General features: G+C 51.3%; 2 protein-coding genes across 3 annotated transcripts; one reads left to right on the forward strand and one right to left on the reverse strand.

The window, feature by feature from the left end:
- Positions 1–221: 221 nt before the first annotated feature.
- CASP9 (caspase 9) lies at positions 222–7,122 on the reverse strand. The gene is made up of 10 exons (XM_014881727.2): positions 6,646–7,122; positions 5,502–5,721; positions 4,649–4,729; positions 4,464–4,495; positions 3,758–3,934; positions 2,983–3,072; positions 2,182–2,329; positions 1,649–1,828; positions 1,364–1,473; positions 222–745 (listed from the first exon to the last, which is right to left on the reverse strand). The coding sequence occupies exons 1-10, from the start codon at positions 6,775–6,777 to the stop codon at positions 653–655; spliced, it is 1,263 nt and encodes a 420-aa protein (XP_014737213.2). The 5' UTR covers positions 6,778–7,122; the 3' UTR covers positions 222–652.
- A 2,606-nt stretch (positions 7,123–9,728) lies between these two features.
- Positions 9,729–21,187, forward strand: DNAJC16 (DnaJ heat shock protein family (Hsp40) member C16). 2 transcript variants are annotated; one of them, XM_014881757.2, is made up of 14 exons: positions 9,729–9,904; positions 11,031–11,097; positions 11,953–12,283; positions 12,527–12,711; positions 13,856–13,960; positions 14,502–14,660; positions 15,000–15,130; positions 15,363–15,546; positions 15,721–15,903; positions 16,125–16,201; positions 16,451–16,531; positions 16,613–16,711; positions 17,150–17,320; positions 17,732–21,187. In XM_014881757.2, exons 1-14 carry the CDS (start codon positions 9,744–9,746, stop codon positions 18,126–18,128), a joined length of 2,331 nt encoding a protein of 776 aa, XP_014737243.1. In that variant the 5' UTR covers positions 9,729–9,743; the 3' UTR covers positions 18,129–21,187. The 2 variants fall into 2 exon arrangements, with proteins under 2 accessions (XP_014737243.1, XP_088034724.1); XM_088178598.1 differs by having other exon boundaries at positions 17,153–17,320.
- Positions 21,188–21,412: the final 225 nt, after the last annotated feature.

Below are 21,412 nucleotides of genomic sequence, written 5' to 3' on the forward strand. Positions count from 1 at the left end.
TCAACAAATCCTCACCAGATTCCTGCTGTAACTCCTGACTGACTCCTCATAAGGAGCAGGATGCCTGCTCCATGGGCTGGCACAGCCACATTGTAAATGACCAGACAGAGCAATGCAGACATGAGTAAAGGCTCCTACTCCTCCCACTTCACAGGAGCCTTCAGGAGGTGCTGAAATGGCAATGAGGAGATGGAACACACAAAGGAATACAGCTAAAGATCTGCTCTTTAATTGCATTTATTAGAAACATGGACAGCAAAACTCATCCCATCTCACATGAACATAAGACCTCGGTCCCCTCAATCAGTTACCCAGGCAGCAGAGGACACAAACATCATGATCAGCATAGAAAAACACTGAGGCTGAGTGTGGCTGTGTCAGGACGAGCCAGAAGTGCTTTCCTCTGGCTCTGTTCTCCAGCAAAGAGACTTCCTGCTCCATCCACAACATTGCCCATTGGCACAGCACAATCTCCATCTCATCTCCACTCCAGGGCAAAGCCAGCGCTGGCAGATCACATTTCTCCAGACAAACATCTGGACACACAGGCAAAATCCACAGGGAGCACTGACACCAAGTCATGGTGGGCACAGGTTTCATTCAGCCATAGGAAGAATCTCCAGTGCTTGGCAGGGGGCTTGGAGCCCACGTGTCAGTCACACGTGAAGAAGAATTTTTTACGGAGGAAATTGAAACATCCTGGGATCTGCTTGTACCTCCCCTTGGCAGAGACAGCGTGTGCCACCTGGCAACAGAAGAGAGGCTGAGAACAGGATGCTCTCCCATCCCTTGAAATCAATGGCTGCCATGCCAAGGTGGCAAAGAAGCACCACAACAACCAGACAATAACAAGGTGATTCTGTAAGTCCTCTCTCCCTCCACATTGGACTTTTCTCCTTCCCATGGAGAACAGAAAAAGTATCTGGGGCACCCACACTTGTAGGCAGCTTTGGCAATATTGAGTCAACAAGGCACACAAAGGAAGATGTTGATCAACCTGACTCATTGCATATCCCTGTGCACTGTGCTCCTCCACCCCCAGGACAAGCTTACAGAAGCACCCAAATCCCATCAGCTTGGATAGGACAAGACAAGATATTTTTTAGCAATTTCTTCAGAAGGATTAAAGAAATCCTCTATTGCCAGGATTACTCCTCACTGGAGAAACTTCCAGTGATTTTTAGCAGATGGAGGCCAGACATTTTCTTTGTAGTTAAAGCTCTCTGCAGTACCTCCAATTAGCCCATCCCTAAACTCAACACACAACATCCTCATCCCATTTTTGAGTGTAGGCCTCCATGCCCCAACTGATCACAGCCCTATTTCCTTCATCAACAAAGAGCAGAACAAAAAAGACATTTACCCTCACTAACATGTTGAGCAGATCTTCTGAATGGGCGTACTGCTCCAGCACATTATCCAGCGTTTCCACGTACCATGAGCCACTCGACTTCTCCCTCCAGGAGACAAAACCTTCAGAGAAAGAAGGGGAATGTTATGCCAAAACTCAGCTGCTGTTCTCATCCAACAAGCTCCTGCTGCTCCACAGAGCTGGATTGTCTTGAATTGCCCCATCCTTGGCCATGAAGCTCCAACTGTTTTGCTAATTCCCCCATGCTCAGAAAAGGATTTGCACAGGCTGTTTTACCTGGAAAAGTTGAGTAGGAAACCAAGATGTCACCGGGTGTGGGCAAACTGGCAATGGCATCGGGCTCATCCACATTACCCGATGGAACCCGAAATGGGGTCGCATCTGATTCCAAAGAACCCCCAGGAGCTTCCTCTTCAGGTGAATCACAATCCACTAAAAAGCCTTGATCTCTTTGTTCTGAAAGAAGCAACAACAAGACAGCTCCTGACATTCATCCCACCCAAGACATTTACAGTTGTGAATCATCCAACTTTAAGAAAAGATGGGCAAAGAAAAGGACAAAGACCCTAGAACAAAACAAGGCTTTTTGGCATTAGGCTGCACCAGTTGAGTCAAAGTCATCGGTGGTTTATACAAAATTCCTCACTATGTGTGAAGAGCTGGAACAGCCTCTCAGCACATGGTAAGAGGCAGCTGGTGTGAGAAGACAGCTGGAGAGAGGGGCAGTCGTTGAACAGACAGGGAGCCAAAGCCACAGCCTGACCACATCTCCACAGCCCAACGCTACTGGAGCCAACACAAAGATTCACCTCCACCACAGGCCTGGATGAAGAACAGTTTGGGTTTTCCTCTCAAACTCGGGCAATTGGACCCATTGAAATAGTTCACAATCTTTTCTATGGGAATGGGTTTTCCATCCGTTCCGTAAACGCCTCCAGGAAACTGAATATGGCTCGTCTGCAAGAGGAAAATGCAGGAGCTAGTGACATGGAAGGCAAGGCCAGGTCTGAGGGAGCCCATTTCCCATCAGGTGCTTCATGGCATAAAGGTACCAGAACAAATCCTAGTGTTTGTGGGAATACCTGTTGCCAAGTCAGGGTAAGGGGACATCCAAGAGACATTTGAAACACACTAAAACCAATTCAACTTCTATTATCTGTATCCTCCAGCAAAGGAATTCTTCATCCTCTGGTACAATGGGCACTTACCATACACCATTTCCCTAAGAAATGCCTCTCCTCATCCTTCAAGAACTGACTTGGAATAAACAGGCTTTATTGCTAATAGCATCTCCCAGTCAGAGCTGGAGAACAGGAAGGACTGATTCATCACAGCATGAGGATGAGTGGGACCTCCCTTCAGTTCCAAAGTATTGACCCCAACTTCCAAAATAGGAAACACTTGCCCACTGTCACCACTGGATCAGACCACACCAGAGAAACTCCTGTTTTCTTTAACCCAGAATAAGAGTGTAACTCTTTGAAATGTACTGTGATGGCAGAACAAGGTTTTGCCAAACCACTTCCCTCTCACCCTGTGTGAGACCACAGGACAGGGAATTGACCCTTTCCCATGCCTAAGGAACAAAGGGAGAGATGGGACAAACCCACCTGGCAGCCATGGGAAAGGATGACCACAATGCAGCAGTCCAAAGCACTGTGGTCCTGCCGTGACAGCTTCAGCAGCTCCAACACCATTTCCTGTGTGGAAAACATCACAGTGAGAGTCTTTTGAACCATATTTCAGCCACAGGTTACAGCCAGGCCCTGTTCTAATTGCACTGCCATGGAGCCAGTCAATCTCTGCCACAGGATAAGATGATCCCCAAGTACAGCTGGCAAAAGCCATTGGCAGAGAGTGAGTATTTCTGCATCTCTGCCCTTATTTAACACTGGCTGCTTTAATCACACAGATCTCTCACCTCTCTGCACTCTTTACAATGCAGCACCACAAACCAAAGCACATTTCCACATGATTTATCTGATGAAATCCACTGCTTCTGACTGGGAGCAGGTGGGTGAGCAGAGAACTATATTTTACTTTCAATTGATCAAGTTCCCCCTGACACTTCCAGTAATAGCCAAGGATGGCACAGACAGACATGACACAGCTGTCTGAGCTATCCCAAAAACACAGCCTCATCAAATCCCTACAAATCACAACCAGGACTCAACATTTGTGCAGAGGGATGAAAATGTGGAAGGTCCTCTCTCCTTCTGCAACTGCAGCTCAACAATAAAGTAAGAGGATGCAAGTGGTTCATTGCTTCTTTGTGGGAGGTTTTGGGGTGTGCTGCCAACACAAGACACATCCCCTAAAGCATTCCCATCACTTCCAGGGGCTCACCTCTCATCCCTCATGTGAGCAGGATACACCCAGCCTCACCTGAGCTTTCAGATCCCGCTGGGTCAGGACAGTGAAATGCAAGGCCTTGAAGCGCCTCTCCAGCTTCTCACAGTCAATGTCAGAGCCCTCTCGGGTGGACAGGCCCGAGTCTCTGGAGAAATTGACGTTATTGAGGATCAGGCAGTGTCCACAGGGATCAGCTTTCATCTCATATTCCTGGCAGGGACACATCACAATTAAATTCCCTCTTATTCCAAGTGCTTGCTGGCTAATCCAGCAGGATACAATGCCAGTGAGGAATGGGAGTCTTTATAGTGGCTCACTTCACAGCTTTTTCTTTTCTCTAGTCCTAAGGATGGGTAGAAGCACCCATTCTCCACACACATCAGCAGCCAGGAACAAGAAACAACCCACTAAACTGGGAAAAACCTTTGTGGAAAACCAGCTGCTGCTTTATCTGCATATTCAACATCAATTTGAAATTTCTGGGAAATTCTTTCAGGCAGCATCATCAAACCTCTCCAAAAGGAGCCAAGAATTTGTGTTATCACTGTGGTAATCTTAAGGAATATCTGGCTAATGACTGACTCACTCTGAGACCATTGGCCCTGTTACAGCTCAGGGAGTAATTGCTCAGGTAAGATAAAGTGAGAACTAGCTCTTCCAGAAATATTTTCTGGAGTCACCCATGAGGAACAGAGCTTTTGCCCAGTAGGGAACACTTTCAACCTTCTCAAATACTAACTTGGTCACGACTCCTCTTGTCAACAGCTGAACCTACAACACAAAACAGACACAGGATTCAGCTCACCACACTCCACAACAAGACCACACCTAGAGTTCATGTCTTTCCCAACACATATGAATTGCCCTTCCCACCATACTGGAAACGAGCCTTTGGCATGGCTCTAGGAGTGGAATGTGGCTTACCCCGGGCTGGCACAGGACGTATTCGAGGTCTTTCACTCTCTGCTTGGACTGGGATAGACAAACGTTCGTGAGGGGTCACATCTGTAATGACATGGGACAAAAATACAGAATACGAGTCTGAGATCAAAAGTTTCCACTGCTGAAAAGTGTGGACATACACATTTAGAGAGCTAGGGAATTACAGTTTGGAAATTCTTTTCAGGCCTGAATTTCTTCTGACTCTCAGCTCCATTCCCAGGCTGACAAGCTGACTGCAGCTTCAGTTAGGGAGGAGTCTCCCAGGGTGACAACATGGTGACAAACAGAGTGGAATTCATCATAAAGATTAACACCTGGTGTCTTTCTCGTGGGATACATCCTGAGGTGCTGTCCCAAGGATGTTTTTCCCAATTGTCCAATGAGCTCCTGTCCTGTCATAGCTGCACATAACACACTTTAAATCCGGGCTGTCTGTACAATAAATTGGCCTTTTTTCCCCAAAGAGCTCCGTGTGTGTTGCTGTCCTTTCTCTCTCCTTTTAGCGCAGTGACCACAGAAAAGCAGGACATACAGGCTGCCCTGAGAGGCTGTGGAGGCCCATCCCCAGCAGTATTCAAGACCAAGTTGGACAGGGCTTGGAGCAACCTGGGCTAGTGGAAGGAGTCCCTACTCATGGCAGGGGATGGAATGAGATGAGCTTTAAGGTCCCTTCCAACCCAAACCATTCTGGGATTCCATGATCCTCCCAACAGTCACCTCTACCAGGATAATAAAAATCAAGACTTCCTGGAGTCTTGCCCACAGCAAGAGGGATCCCAGCTGCCAACCCCAATGCTGCTGTTTGCCAAACACACACCACCCCCTCAACACTGACTTCTCCGCTGTTTTTCTTCCCGCAGCTCCAGCTCCACGGGCCGCAGGTCCGGCAGCTGCGGAGGCACCGCCTGGGATTCACACTCCTGGAGCAGCATCTCTGCGAGGCTGCCCTGCCCAGTGTCCCTCAGGATGGATAGGAAGGCGGGGAAAGCCTGCTTCCCTCGAGTCTCCAGGTCAGTGATCAACTTCCGGGCTTGGTCTCCTCGGCTGCCAGCGCTCTGCAGAGGGGAAAAACCCAAAACAGGTGTTCATGCAGTGCCTTCAACCGCTCTGAGCAGGGCAATGCGGGATCCACACCCAGGACATGAACATGGGGTAAACAACAGCAAAACTGAGTGGAAACAGTCAGAGACCCCCAGCCCTGACCTCTCTCCAACAGTGGTCATCACTGAGACACCCAGCCCAATAATGAGTCTAGAGGCAAAGGGGAGAAGGAGCACCCCAAGTCTGGTCCCTGGGGACAAACAGGCACCCCTGGGTTGTCCCCAGTGTGTAAGACAGGGTAAAAATACCCCCAAGCCTGCCACCTGTAACCAAGGGGGGAAACAAGAATACCTTAAGGGTGTCATCAGATTGGGATGGAGACACAAAGAGAAACCCCTAGAAACCCCTACACCTGGCACTGCCTGGGGCTGGGGACAAGAAGGGACAAGTGGGGGCTCTCAAACATTTTATTCGCACAAGAACCAACCCCAGGCCTTGTCATCAGAGTGGGGGGACAGAGAACCATCCCTCTGGGCCTATCACCAGTGCTAAAGGGACATGGAGTCCCCCTATGAGCTTGTCACCAGAGTGAGGGGACCTGGAGTCTCCCTTGGACTTGAGAGGACACAAGACAATCGCTCCCATGTCTGTCACTACAGTGAGGGGCCTTGGGGGCCACCCCACAGACCTGTCAGTGGGCTCAGGGGGCATGGGTTCCCTCTCTGGGCCCAAGGGAATATGGAGCCATCAGGGTGAGGAAACATGGGGGCCACCCTTCAGTCCTGTCACCAGGGCTCGGTGACACAGGACCCTCCCTTGGGCCTGTCCCCTGGGTTCAGGGGATGCAGCAGCTACCCCGCCATGCCCGTCCCCGGCTCTCAGGGAACACGGACCCTCTCGGGCCGCCCCCGGCGCTCAGTGTCCCGCTCCCTGCCCACCTGCAGCTCCTCCAGCATGGGCCGGGTGAAGATCCCGCGCTGCTCCAGCGGCTCCCAGAGCGGCTCCACCCGCAGCGCCGCCACCAGCCGGGCCCGCCCGCGCCGCAGTGCCCGCCGCTGCTGCTCCTCCATGGCCCGAGCCTGGGCTGCCGGGACTGCCGCCGAGCACCGGGACCGCCGCCGAGCCCCGGGACCGCCGCTGAGCACCGGGACTGCCGCTGAGCCTCGGAACCGCCGCCGAGCCCCGGGACTGCCGCCGAGCCCCGGGACCGCCGCCGAGCCCCGGGACCGCCGCCGAGCCCCGGGACCGCCGCCGAGCACCGGGACCGCCGCCGAGCCCCGGGACTGCCGCTGAGCCCCGGAACAGCCACTCAATGTCTGGAGCCGCCGCCGAGCCCCGGAACCGCCGCTGAGCACCGGGACCGCCGCTCAATGTCCGGAGCCCGCTCAATATGTCCGGAGCCGCCGCTCTGCCCCGGAACCGCCGCTCAATGTCCGGAGCCGCCGCTCTGCCCCGGAACCGCCGCTCAATGTCCGGAGCCGCCGCTCTGCCCCGGAACCGCCGCTCGCCGCCCGGAAGCGCCCCCGTCTCCGAGTCCCAGAATCACACACGGGGTGCGGCTGGAAGAGCCCTGGTGTGGTTCAGAAGAGTCGTCCCAGAGCAAACGAAACAGAATTCCGTCCTTTTGTGTTTTGGTGTTTGGTTGGGTTTTTTTAAAATACCTCCGGGGATGGACACTCCGCACTCTCTCTAGACACTGTATCACCCGCAAAGTTCTTCCTCATGTTCAGATAGAACTTCCTGTGCATCAGTTCCTGCCCGTTGCTGTCCCTGCAGACAGGGACGGACAGGGACAGACGGGGCTCTCCTCAGCTGTGTCTCCTCTCGAGGCTGAACACCCCCTGCTCTCTCAGCCTTTCCTCAGCAAGGGAGATGCTCCATCAGCCTTCGCTGGGGAGGAGCCTAGAGCTGGACACAGCACTCCAGCTGTGCCTCCCAGGGCTGGGCAGAGGGCCAGGGTCACTGCCTGACCTGCTGCCAATGCTGCTCCCAGTGCACCCCAGAGCCTCTTGGCCCCCAGGACATTCTGCTGGCTCCAGGACAGCTCACTGAGCATGGGACCCCCAGGTACTTTGTGCAGAGATGCTCCAGCAGGTCACCCCTGCCTGTGCTGGTACTTGGGGTTCTTCCTCCTCAGAGGCAGGACCTGAATCTGCCCTTGTTGAGCATCATTAAGTTTCTCTCTCTCCAATTCTCCAGCCTCTCAAAGTCCTGCTGAATGGCAGCACAGCCTTCAGGTGCATCAGCCACTTCCCCAGTTCCATATCATCACCAAACCTGCTGAAGGTACATTCCACCGCTCTGGCCAGATTGTTTATAAACAAGTTGATTAAGACTGGGCCCAGTATAGAACTTTGGGGAAGCCACTGACTGCAGACCTCCAAGTGGATCATGCCCTCTGAGCTCTGCCACCCAGCCAGCCCCTGATCCACCTCACCACCCATTCATCCAACCCACACTCCCTAAGCCAACTGTTGTGGGTTAAGCTGAGCTGGAATTTAGGCACTACGCAGCTACTTGCTCAACTACCCCCTTCTCTTCCCCTCCCAGTCCGCCGAATGGGAAGGAGAATCTAAGTAAAACTTGTATGTTAAGAAAATAACAGTTTAATGATTGAAAATAAAGTAAAATACAGTAGTAATGGTAAATTATAACAACAATAACAACAACAATAACAATAATAAAGGGGAAAGCAAGTGATGCACAATGCAGTTGCTCAGCTCACCACCCACTGACTGAGGTCAGATCATCTTCCTGAACCCAGATCAGCTCCTTCCTTCTCTTCAGTCACTCCCCCCAGTTTATATACTGGGCATTCTGTGGTGTGGAATATCCCTTTGGCCAGTTCAGGTCACCTGCCCCATCTGTGCTCCCTCCCAGTGTGAACCTCCTCACTGCCAGAGCACGAGACAGGAAGGAAGTCTTTGGATAAACACGACTTAACAAAAAAAAAAAAAAACAAAACAGAATCACAGAACATGCTAAGTTGGAAGGGACTCACATGGATCATCAAGTCCAAGTCCTGGTCCTGCACAAGACACCTCAAGAGTTACATCATGTGCCCAAAAGTGTTGTCCAAATGCTCCTTGAACTCAGACAGGCTCAGTGCTGTGCCCATTCCCTGGGGAGCCTGTTCAGTGCTCAACCACCCTCTGGGGGAAGAACCTTTTGCTAATATTCAACTGAACCCTCCCCTGACACAGCTCCAGCCATTCCTTGGGCTCCTGTCACTGTCACAGAGCAGAGATGAGTGTCTGTCTCTCTTCCCCTCAGAGGAAATTGTAACTGCAACTGAGTCTCCCCTCAGTCTCCTCCAGGCTGAACAGACCAAGCGCCCTCAGCTGCGCCTCTTCTCCTCCAGGCCCTTCAGCAACTTCACTGCCCTCCTCTGGACGCTTTGTAACATCTTTAATCTCTTATGTTGCGGCGCCCACACCTGTCCACACTATCCCAGGTGAGGCCGCCACAGCACAGAGCAGAGCAGGACAATCCTCTCGCTGGCCCGATGCCCGCCAGGACACGGCTGCCACCATCCCCATCGCAAACCCAACCCATGGCACTGCCGCAGCCCCTGAGCCGCCATGAGCTGTCCCTCAGGGGCTCCTGAGCCACCATGACCTGTCCCTCCTTGGCTCCTGAGTCACCATGACCTGTCCCTCAGGGGCTCCTGAGCCAACATGAGCTGTCCCTCAGGGGCTCCTGAGCCACCATGACCTGTCCCTCCTTGGCTCCTGAGCCACCACGAGCTGTCCCTCAGGGGCTCCTGAGCCGCCATGAGCTGTCCCTCCTTGGCTCCTGAGCCACCATGACCTGTCCCTCCTTGGCTCCTGAGCCGCCATGAGCTGTCCCTCAGGGGCTCCTGAGCCAAGATGAGCTGTCCCTCAGGGCTCCCCTCGGAGCACGGCCTCACGGCAGCCGCGGTTCCCCGGAAGCGCTCGGTCTCCATGGGGACGGCGGGCGGGCGCGCCGGAAGCGGCGGCGCTCGGTGCGGGAGGGCGGCCCGTCCGCTCCGTGCGCCCGCGGGCCCCGCCGCACCATGGAGCCGGGACGGGCCGGCTGCCTCCTGCTCCTCCTGCTGCTGCCGGCGCTGGCAGCGGCCGCGCTGGGAGAATTCGACCCGTACCGCGTGCTGGGGGTCGGCCGGAGCTCCAGCCAGGCCGACATCAAGAAGGCCTACAAGCGGCTCGCCCGGGAATGGTACGTGCTGCCCTTGCACCCCCTCGGCCCGGCCCCGGCAGGGGATCCCGGTGTGGGTTCGGTGACAGCGCCGGGCCCTGCGGTGCCATGAGCCGCCCGGCCTGGCTGTGCGTCCCGGCTGCCTCGCAGGCCGCCTGGCACACGTAGATGCTCCATGCCAGCGATACTTGCTGTAAAACCCTCTGGAGTCTGGCTGCAGGGGAAGAAGTTCACCCAGAGTCTGCTTATAAGTCTACTTATTCTCCCAGAATCAGGATACAGGGGGGAAAGTTCTCCCAGAGTCCGGCTAGGGTGGGAAAATTCTCCCGGGGTCTGGCTACAGTGTGAGGTGGGAGGAAGTTCTCCTGAAATGTGGTTGTGGGGGGAAAATTCTGGCAGAGATTAGCAGCAGGAAAAAGGTTATTCCAAAGTTCTCCCAGAACCAGGTTACAGGGAGAAAAGTTCTCCCAGAGTCTCGCTGTGGAGGGAAAAGTTCTCCGAGAGTCTGGCTACAAGGGGAAAAAGTTCTCCCAGAGTCAAGTGATGGGGGAGGAAGTTCCCTTGGAGTCTGGCTGTGGGGAGAAAACTTTCTCCCTGGGAACTTCTGATACACAAAGGTTGAAGTCTCAGCTTGATGCCTCAATGTCTAAGGGTTGTTCAGTCTCTGTGCTGTGGAAGGGAAATGTGTTGGCTGCACAAATGTCATCAGCTCCTCATGTAGTTGGTGTGTGGTGAGGAGCAGGCTTATGGCACGGAAATAAAATTAATAAAGTAGGTTTACCTGCAGCTTTTAGAGCCCATGTTGCTCTATGTGAGACATCCCCGAGGCCGTGGCAGGAGGTGATTCAAGGAAGAACCAGGTAGTTATGTAGGGCAGCAGCCAAGGGAGGCATTGCTAGGAAGGAGACACGCTCCCTGTCCTGGACTCAGGCTGCTAGGGATGGAGCAGACAGAGGGACAGGTCCACAGGCACACAGCACACATCCCAGTGCTGCATTTTGGGATGGGCTTTGGGCAGGGACAGCACGTGCTGGGTATAAATCTGATCTCAGCCTTGAGGATGTCACTGCATGCTCTCTCTGCCCATGTTCTTCTCACCTCCAACAGCTCCCCCACTGACCCCTTTTCCTGTGGTTCTGCCCCATAGGCACCCTGATAAAAACAAGGACCCGGGAGCAGAGGACAAATTCATCCAGATTAGCAAGGCCTACGAGGTAACACGTGCTTCCTGTAAACTCCTGCCATCGTTAACATTAAGTGACCTTGTTTTCCATACGTGACTTTGTGTTTTCCCGGTGTATTTCTTTGTGGAAAAGGTGCTTGACTCTGTGGAGGTGGACATTACCCACCCAAAATATTTCCTCAGCTTTGTTGACAGAGCTGGGGTCACCAGCATGGTTTCTGCTGTAAATATTTTGCTACAGGTCTGCCCTGTTCTGCCTAAAAAGCCTCAAAGGAGAAAGGAGTGGGTATTCCCCAAGCTCTGCCTGACTGGGCGGCGTCTTGACTGTGTCACACCTACATAAAGCATTTTGGGGTGATGTAAGCAACGTTCATCATCACAGGAATTCAGTCACCCCAAATTATTCTTAGCAGTAGTTATTTGCATGTTCTGGAAATTGGTTGCTCCAGTTTGTGGCAGCCAAGCCCATGGAAATCAAAATAAATCCTTACTTCCCTGCTAAAAAAATGCAGTTTCTCTGCAGGGCTTCTGGCTGCTCATTGAAACTTTTGACACTTTCTGAACCCTCCAGATTCAAAGAGACACCAGCCAGAGCCACTCCAGAAAAGAGTGTTTGTGCTCAGAACACAAGATATTCAGACCCAAGGAGCTGTTGGTGACAGAAGTGGGTACAGCAGTCTGGATTCAGGGGCTCCTTTTCTTTGGGCTTTGAGGATTTTTTTATCTAAGAGCCTAAGAAGAATGTGATGCTTCCTTTTTCTAAATATTTCTCCATCTGATGTGCAGCAGAGGCTGCACATTCCTTATGTTATTTACTGAGGGATTACAGTCAAGGCAGCTCCCCCCATGGTTTCAGGCAGTCATTTTTCTATCATTTACTTTCCAGATTCTCTCCAACGAGGAAAAGAGGGCAAACTTTGATCGCTATGGAGATGCAGGGGAAAGTCAGGGCTTCTCTCAGCAGCAGCATCGCCAGTTCCACCGCTTCCATGATGGCTTCTACTTTGATGAGTCCTTCTTCCATTTCCCTTTCAATTCCGAGAGGCGTGACACCTCTGATGAGAAGTATTTGCTCCACTTTTCCCACTACATCAATGAAATCGTGCCAGATAGTTTCAAGAAACCTTACCTCATTAAAATCACCTCAGACTGGTGCTTCAGCTGCATCCACATCGAGCCTGTGTGGAAGGAAGTTGCTCAGGAATTGGAGGCTCTGGGTAAGGATGAGGTTATTGATGTTGGGTGTGTGTCCCTCACCCAGTAAGGCTGCAGTGGTTTGCCTTCAGGTTTGTGTGACCCAGTTTAAACTCTGTGGATTTCCTCAGGCTTTTATCCTAATGCCCTCCCAAACATTCCTAACTAAAGCAGGATGCTGGGCAAAGGAACAGGTCATCAGTTTTCCACTGGGCATTTGGGTTGCTGGGGATGTGACAGGTGAACCTGGTGCTCTCCTTTTGCAGGAGCAGGAATCGGCGTCGTTCACGCGGGGTACGAACGGCGCCTCGCCCATCACCTGGGTGCCCACAGCACCCCGACCCTGCTGGGGCTCATTAATGGTAAAATAACCTTCTTCCACAACGCTGTCGTTCGTGAGAACCTGCGGCAATTCGTGGAGAACCTTCTGCCAGGGAATCTTGTTGAAAAGGTAGGTTCTAGCAGGGGTGTCAGATGCTGCTGCTTCTCTCTGCCTGGAGATCCCTCTCTTGTTTCAGTGGCTAATCTGTTTAATTCAGGCTCCAAGCTGATCTGTGTCACAAAGCTGCAAACCCTGGTGCTGTCAGAAGCGTTCACACCCTGCAGCTCTGTAACACTTGTCCTTTAAAAGAGCTGATCCTGCTACTAGATGTTCACACCAGTGATTCTAGTGGGGGCTGACCCCAGCTGTGACACCCCACAGCTGCCAGGGCTCTACCCAAGCTATCCCTAGGACATGAACCTGCTGGATTTCACTCCTCTCCTGCTTTCTCGGCATTTCATCCAGCAAATTAGGGACTACTCGCTACCTCATAGGACACATCTGCTAAAGCTCACTGGCACAAAGTCCTGTTTTGCCCAGTTTTCCTTCAGACCTTTGAATAAGTAAAACCTCCTACCTGATAAAATATTCCTGCATTTCAGCCTTATGGTGGTTTTTGACAGAATCCTAAAATGCCCACCGCCCCTGAGATGTGGCTGGATCAGCCCCCACAGCACTCTCACCTGCCTGGCCTGTGCTTATGGCCTTGTTCACCTCACCTCATTTTCCCTTGGGATCATTACATGGGGTCACCATCCCCAATGGACTCTTGACTTGTCTTCTGGGTATTGGAGTTATTGGACTTCTCGCCCCAAAAATAGGGATCGTTTCCCCTTCTGCAGTAACTGCAGCCATGTATGTCCTTTCTGAGAGGTATCACACCTCAAACGGAGCAGATTTAATGAAGGTCTCGGGTGCCTTTTAATCCTTGGCTTCCCGTTATACACATATATATATATATATATATATATATATATATATATATATATATATATGGTCCCAACAAACAAGAGAATAACAGTGCTGTTGGCATTGACTTGGAATGGCATCAACAGAGGCTGCAATAACTAAGAGGGCTGAGAGAGATCAAGAGTGATGGTTTTAATTCACTTATTAATCAGGAATATATGTTGAAAAGACCAACCCAGAGTCTGCTTCCTGCAACACCTGGACAGCCTGTTCAGGCTCAGCCCTCCTTTAGACACCTCATTGCAGAGTGTTGCTGGTGTCTGACAGCTTAAAGGTTAAACTAATGTTCTGCTTCTGTCTGAAGATTACAGATAAAAACTACATCAGTTTTTTGTCTGACTGGAGGAAAGACAACAAGCCCCACGTGCTGCTGTTCGATCACATGCCAGTTGTGCCATTGTTATACAAGGTAATGTAATTTCTCTCACTGCATCATTGATAAATCCAGATGTTCCAAATAAAACACTCCACTGCTGTGAGCAGAGGTGGACTGATGCCTCTAGACCTCACTGACTGGTTCAAGAAGAGCAAGGTGATTTGTGCAGGTTGTAAATGACGTGGCCAGGCGACCAGCTTTGTTAGGAGTCTGTTTCTTTACCCTTCATGGGTGTGAAGGTACAGCTGTGTTCAGAGGTAGCAGCGACACAGATGAACAGCCTTTATTGGGACTGAGAGATGTTTGTGGCATGTTGCTGAAAATCCCATTTCCTAAGAAGCCCCTGCTACCCTACAACATGTCAGGCTGTAAACAAAGCTGTGGATCCCTGCACAATGACTAAGAGGACACAAAATTTGGTTCAGTGAGGGAGAGGGAGGGTTTGCACCTCTCACAGCATATCTGATAGCATTCAAACAGCAGGAACCGTTCTTGGAGCAGTCACCACAGGCACCTGGGGGAGAAAATGTTTACTCTGTGACATAAACACTGCTGGGGATTTCCTCCCTCCCAGCTGACGGCCTTTGCCTACCGCGATTACCTGTCCTTTGGGTACGTGTACGTGGGACTCCGAGGCACTGAGGAGCTGTCCAGCCAGTACAACATCAACGTCTACACTCCCACCATGATGATCTTCAAGGAGCACATCGACCGGCCCGCTGACGTTGTGCAGGTATCACTGAGCCCTTCCCAAGAGCTTAGGGAAACGGGCACAGAGCTTTTCTGATCAAGCTGGCCATGAGGGGGTGGGCAGTGGTGCAGTTTGGAGGAAGAGTGTTCTCAGCTTAAACTCAGGCTTTGGGGCAGGAGAGGGAGTGTTAGGAGGAAGCTTGGGGCACTCCAACCTGTTGGGGAGGGGGGCACATGTAACTTCGCAGTGTTGGGGCCTCAAAACATCTTGGGTGATTGCAGGGAGGACCACAAGGGTTGGCAGCCTTTTCCAGGAACATCCAGCAGCTTTCCCCTCCTCTTCCTACTGATTTCTGACTTCTGCTTTCTTGGTCCTTGCCAGGCACGAGAAATGAAGAAGCAGCTCATTGATGACTTCCTTTCCCAAAATAAGTTCCTCATGGTGGCCAGACTCACCAGCCAGAGGCTGTTCCAGGAGCTGTGTCCTGTGAAGAAGTCTCACCGTCAGCGGAAGTAAGTGACGTGTCCCTGTTTTATTCCCCAAGGCTCTGGGGCTGCTCCTAGAGTCACTTTTGGTTTGATTCTGAGGGAAAAGAGCAATGACTACATTGGATCATGCTCAATATCCACACTGTCAGAGAGGTTTCTGGCTCATCAGGATCGATTCTGGCAAGAGGAAAGGGGTTGGTCATTCCCTCTCACCTCCAGACTGGCTCTTAATCTCACGTCTTGTTGTGTCACCCAGGCACTGCGTGGTCTTGCTTACTGGGGAAGGAGAGAAGTTTGCTGAGGCTTATGAGGCCTTTTTGACTTTTGCTGTGGCCAACACAAAAGACACGCTGAAGTTTGTGCATGTCTACAGCGATCGGCAGCCGGAATTTGCAGACGCCTTGCTGATGGATGAGGAGAAGTATCATGGAAAATCAGCTGTGAGGGTTTCCTTTTATTTTTTTAATCCCTTCTTCTCTTAACCTGTCATTTGATTGATGCTGTACTTTGATCTGACACCTGATTCTGGGCAGTGGTTTGAAATGAATCATCTGTCTAGAAGAAAACAAAAGCCTCTTTCTCTCTGACATCTGCCATGCTCTTGGCTCATCCAGGTGGTCATTCTGGAGAGACGCAATAATGCAGGGAAGATCGCCTATAAAGCCTTGGAGGAGGCCTGGCAAGGCAGCAAAGAGGACAACTTCATCCTCCTGGATCTCCTGGACCAGCTGAGGACAGACCCTGGCCTTCTCTCATCAGAGACTGTTGTGGCAGACCTGAATGACGAGCTTGCTCCTGTAAGTGCACAGCCTTTCCAGATTCCTGACAACCATGTGTTACCTTTGTGGACAGTCACATTATGGTTGTTCAGGCACTATTTATATTATAAAATAACAAGGCAAAACTCTTAGAAGATTTCTTACTTACAGAAGGAAGCTCATGGCATGCTCCTAATCTGTTGGGGCTCTTTATAGCAGTTTTGTCATTTAGTTTTCTGCTTTTCATTCTTTTTCAACAGATGTTCCTTATCCGATGGTTCTACTCCACACTGGACTACATCTCAGACTGCTGGGACAGTTTATTTCACAGTAACTGGTACGGACTGGGCATCCACTGTTGGTATTCACTGCTTCCCTGTCACTTTATTTTAAAACAGATCCAATTTTAGCCTCCTTTTGGGTGGGAACAGGACAGCACTCAAAAACATGATGGTCTTTAAGACCAAGAAACAAGCTGAGTTTCTAGGGAAGGCAGACAGGATTATCTGACATAAGCAGGAACCAAAACTGAGACAGAAAATGTGAACTCACAGATCTAACTGCTGCTTGCACATCTTCCCCTCAGGCGAGAAATGATGCCACTGCTGTCCTTGCTCTTCTCTGCACTCTTCATTCTCTTTGGCACCGTTATTGTTCAGGCTTTCAGGTGAGTGCACACCAAAATGCCCTCAGGGACAGCTCCCCAGTCCAATCCCAACCTTACACACAAAATCACCTTCCTCTGCAGTGATTCAAGTGACACAAGGGACGCTCCACCCTCGGGGAAAGAAGAAACGGCTGCAAAGACGGAGAAGAACGACGTGAACTTCAGCAAAGAGAGTAACAGGTTCCCTCTCTTAACTTCTCCAGAATGTTTTCTGCAGAAGCATTACTCAGGGAGCACCTGTGCAGGGAGGGTTAGTGAAGAGTAGAGAAGTGCTGATGTTGCACATAGTGCAGTTGTTGTGCAGGGCAGTGCAGGCACAGCAGGGAGGGAGGAGCAGTGTGCAGCCAGCACCCAGCCAGCAAGGACAAGGGGACACTAATCTGCTTATTAAACAATTCCCACCAAGTTTGCCCAAGACAGCGTCCTCAGGGGATAGGTAAAGGTCTGACCCACTCATTGAGGGAGGTGCAAACCAAGCCATTGCACCAGTTACACTGGCTTTTGCTACAGGGCACAGGGATGGCTTGGCATAAAGGGCTGGCAAATGCACTCACAGTTTCTCCATTCTCAGTTGCTCCCAGTCCCTTGTCCCCCTTTCACCCAGTCTTTTTGTTGCAGCAGGATTCCCAAAAAGGGCTTTGTTGAGGTGACTGAGCTAACGGACATCAACTACACCAGTAACTTGGTGCGCTTGAGGCCAGGGCACATGAACGTCGTCTTGATCCTGTCCAACTCCACCAAAACCCCCCTGCTCCAGAAGTTCGCCCTGGAAGTCTACACATTCACAGGGTAGGCTGGGCCTTCTCCCAGGCTTCTGTTGCAGTGTTAACCACTCGTGTGATGCTGCTCTGGTGACACATGAGGAGGGGGGTTGGCTGCATGGCCAGGACTGAATGCTTCTGGTGAGCGAAGCGGCCTCTGCCCTCATCAGTGGCAGTGAGGCACCAAAAACCCAGACTTGGTGTTCCCAGCCAGACTTGGTGATGGTGGCCAGAGGGGTCGGTTGCTGGTGCCACTTTAGCTGTACCCAGTTTTTGACAAATCAAAAGCACGACAGTGCTGCATACATTGAGCTGAAAAAGGAGCTGTGGCAACACAGAACAGCCCTGCCCTTGCTGACAATTCTTTACCTGTTGAATAGGAATCCAGCCAGACTCAGGACACTTGCTAACCCCACTGTCTTCTCTGCTCTTCCTCCAGGAGCAGCTCTCTTCACTTCTCCTTCCTCAGCCTGGACAAGCACCGAGAGTGGCTGGAGTATCTGCTGGAGTTTGCTCAGGATGCAGCCCCCATCCCAAACCAGTACGACAAGCATTTCCTCGAGCGTGACTACACGGGCTATGTCCTGGCTCTGAATGGCCACAAGAAATATTTCTGCCTCTTTAAGCCTCACAAATCAGGGGACGAGGGGGGAACCCTGGGATCATGCAAGGATTACGATGCTTCACAACATGTGGAAGCCAGAGGGAAATCCTCCTCCAGCCCAGGATCTAGGTCCATTAAAAACAAATTACACAAATTGTCCTTTTGGATGGAACGCCTTCTAGAGGGTTCCTTACAGAGGTTCTATATCCCCTCGTGGCCCGCACTAGACTGAGGGATTTTACAGAGATTCTAAGGGGACAAACTTTTTATGAAGATGACAAGGGACAGCTCTTTCCAGGAATACTCAAACAAGCGTGATAAATGGACCTTAGGATTTAGGTGAACTCTCCTGGGGCTGAACACGTGCCGCGTCCGGAGCCCGGGAGCGCGGCCAAGCGCAGCCACGCGCCCTGCACCGCCCCGCCGTGCGCTCGGACGCCACACGACCGAAGAGCCAAGAAGTCTGTTCTGCCCCTCTTGTCCTGCCACATCTGCTTCCCGAGTCGCCCCCGTCCCACCTCGTTTTACCTCGGCTGAAGAAATCCGTGACTTGCCTGGGTCCGGACCAGCTGCAGCCGGTGATGCAGGCCGGTTCTCCCTCCCCGTCCCCGTGTGCTTAGCCCATGGTGCATGGTGTAACTCTGGCAAGACCCTGCAGACCCTCCAGGCCCTGCCCCTCCAAAAGACCTCCTCCCACCAGGCAGTCGTACTCTCGGCTTTCCCCATGGTAAGTGATGCAGAATCCAGTCAGGAGGATCTCCCTTGTAGCAAACCTTAGCTGGGACTTCCCCGTGGTGCAGCCTTGTGGGCAATCTGCATGCTTCGTGCTCCTCCTGTCATGGTTCCACCTGCAGCTGCACTGGCTGAACCATAACAGGGAGGGAAAGGGCATGGCCGTAAAATACTGTCAAAGTGTTGAGCCATTTAAATGTCACATTGATTTTTCAGATGCCTTTTCTGCTTCTGTCGATTTTAGACTATGTATCCTAGAGCCATAACTTTACCTGCGTCCTCAGATTGTAGGCGTGAGCTGCTATGAGCCAGTAGATGTGTAAAAATCTACGTAGCTGCCAGGGAGTCACTTGGGCTCCTTGCAAACACCTTTCCAGCTGTAGTACAAACCAACCTTCCTTTGTATCGAGGAACCTCATCCTTCAACGATTGTATTCCTGAAATGTTGCCCCAGAAGTGCTGTATCATCAGACCGTTGCGTGCGTGTGAAGCTCCTTTGGTTTAGTCTGGGGTTGAGATGTTTGGTTTCAGCCTCTCACCCATTCTTACCCCAAACCTCCATGTCTCCACACTCAGGCTGCTCCCTTGGCTTTGTGTTTGTTTTCTTGGGTATTTCTTTCATCTTTGGAAGCGGTGGGGTGTGTAAGGTTAGAGCAGCTGCACAGCCCTGGGTTTGGACTGTGCTTTGCTGTAGCAGTGCCCCGGCAGCTGCTTCCAACACCACAGGGAAAGGGTGGCCCTGGGTAAGGCAGCAGCCTTGTGGCTGCTTAACACTCCTCAAGTGACCAAGCAAGGCAGCATGGCTTCTCTTTATGGCCAGGACTGAAATCTTGCGAGGTTTGTTCTTCCTTTTCACTGCTCCAGGGCTGACATTGGCACCCAGGCCTCCTCCTTCTGTGGATCTGGACCCTGTGGCACCGTCAGGCTCTGGCACTGCCAAAGCACAGGGATAGGGGCCACTGGCCTTTGCCACAGGGCTTGGAACACAGAGCACTCAGTGAACACTTGGTGTTAATTCCAGGCTCAGCCCTTACCACCTTAGTTACCATCTTAGCAGAGCAGCCAGTCATAGGAATAACTGCCCCCCTGAGCTAGCTGCTAAATCCTGCACAGAAGCTGGGAATACTCTATTCACTGTACTCCCTACATGCCCTAATTGCTCCTAAAGCCTTGCTTCATTGCATTTCCCCATCCTGAGAGCAGACTGGCATGCTCCAACCCCCACAGGTACCTCAGATCCCCTGTAAAACATGTTCAAATAAAGGCTGCAATGCTACAAACCATCCCTACGTGAGGTTAGTTAATTCCAGCCCACTGCACTCTGGGCTGCCAAATGAGGCACTAAAATAGAGGGAAGGAAGGAAGGTGAGGTCTTCTCCCTGCCCAGGAGCTCCTGTGAAGGTGCACAGGCAGCACTGACAGAGAGCAGAGAGGGAGCAAAACACCAGCCTGATGCTTCTAGACTTTATTTCCACCTGGCTGGAGCAATCACCACAGCATTCCTGCACTTTTCTCACAGCTTGCAATGCAGGATGTGGCTGGAATAGATTTTAGCCCAGCAGAAGGCTCCACATAATGTCTTAAACATTTGCAGTAGCAGAACGCTCTCTGGATCTCTGCTGTCTCTTCAGCTGATCAGAAACAAGGAGAAAACCCTCAACTCATGAAAAAAAGTGCCTAGTTATGCTATAGCAAGGGAACTCAGCCCAACCCTGAGGAAGGGGAGAAGGCTTTATGGCCTTCACATCCACTGTGTGTGTTACATGTTGCCAGAATCCTTGGGTTTATTTTCTTTTTAGCACGGGTAACCTCCCCTTTCAGCCAGAGTCGAACTGAGGGCATGCTTGTATCACTCCACCTGTGCCAGCTGCAGCTGGACAGGAGCACAGCTCCTGGATTTTTATGAAAACTTTTGCCTGGGTTGAAGCAAAAGTCAAGCTGCTCTGACCCCTGGTTTAGTTGGCTGCAGTGCCAGCGTGGCACTCCAGGTGTTTGCTGGATTGAGACCACGGTCAGAGCTGCTTATCCCAGGATCTGCCCTCTCCCAGCAGCCGTGAGCCATCACCCCCATCATCTTCTGAACACTTGAGTGATTCTGTTCCACACATGGTGATTTGTAATCCAAAGATTGAGGAGATTCGGTCCTAGTGCACTTTCCTAGCGAGATCTGAGCACTGTGCCAGTGCTCAGAGCTGAGGCAAAGGAATACAGGCCCCGGAGTGGAGATTGTTTCCACACTCCTCCCTGTCCCTGTCTCCGCCCTTCACCCAGAGCAACCAGGAGCCAGGACACAAGCACAGCCTGACAAGTAGGACTGAGAACTAGGTACCTATTTTGCACTTTTGATACTGGGAAGGGGGGAATTAACTTATTTGGCAAACTTGTCTTTTTTTTTCTTTTTTTAATTTGGGGGGTTTTTGTTTGGTTGGAGTTTTTTTTTTCTTTTGGGTTTTTTTGTTTTGTTTTGTTTTGTTTTTGTATTTGTGAACAGGCACTGATGTCATTTTGTTTTAAGACAATTACAGGTTTGCAACCAAAATAAACTATTTTAATGTGTGATGAGGTGGCTCTGTGTCTCCGTGTACAAACCAACCTCACCTCCATGTCCTCTCAGAAATTTCAGGAGCGTTAAAACATTCCTACCATATGAAACTCCTGGTTATTCCACCAGCAGGAAATCTAGTCAAATTTATCTCCCTACTCTCAGCAGGAGGCTCAGGCCCCCTTCATGTCCTCCCTTTTTCTACATTCATTGTCCTTCAACATCCTAATGGGACAAACCTT

Source organism: Sturnus vulgaris, chromosome 25 (genome assembly GCF_052056855.1).
Source record: "Sturnus vulgaris isolate bStuVul1 chromosome 25, bStuVul1.hap1, whole genome shotgun sequence".
NCBI lineage: Eukaryota > Metazoa > Chordata > Aves > Passeriformes > Sturnidae > Sturnus > Sturnus vulgaris.

What these genes read in the sequence shown, in the direction of transcription:
- CASP9 (XM_014881727.2), bottom strand. Translation starts at nt 6,777, where the DNA reads ATGGAGGAGCAGCAGCGGCGGGCACTGCGGCGCGGGCGGGCCCGGCTG. An exon ending in TCCTTTCCCATGGCTGCCAG is followed by an intron (nt 2,330 to 2,982) that starts GTGGGTTTGTCC and finishes TTCCTCTTGCAG; the next exon opens with ACGAGCCATATTCAGTTTCC. An exon ending in TGCTCAACATGTTAGTGAGG is followed by an intron (nt 746 to 1,363) that starts GTAAATGTCTTT and finishes TTCTGTTGCCAG; the next exon opens with GTGGCACACGCTGTCTCTGC.
- DNAJC16 (XM_014881757.2), top strand. Translation starts at nt 9,744, where the DNA reads ATGGAGCCGGGACGGGCCGGCTGCCTCCTGCTCCTCCTGCTGCTGCCG. An exon ending in TGAATGACGAGCTTGCTCCT is followed by an intron (nt 15,904 to 16,124) that starts GTAAGTGCACAG and finishes CTTTTTCAACAG; the next exon opens with ATGTTCCTTATCCGATGGTT. An exon ending in GAAGTCTACACATTCACAGG is followed by an intron (nt 17,321 to 17,731) that starts GTAGGCTGGGCC and finishes CTCTTCCTCCAG; the next exon opens with GAGCAGCTCTCTTCACTTCT.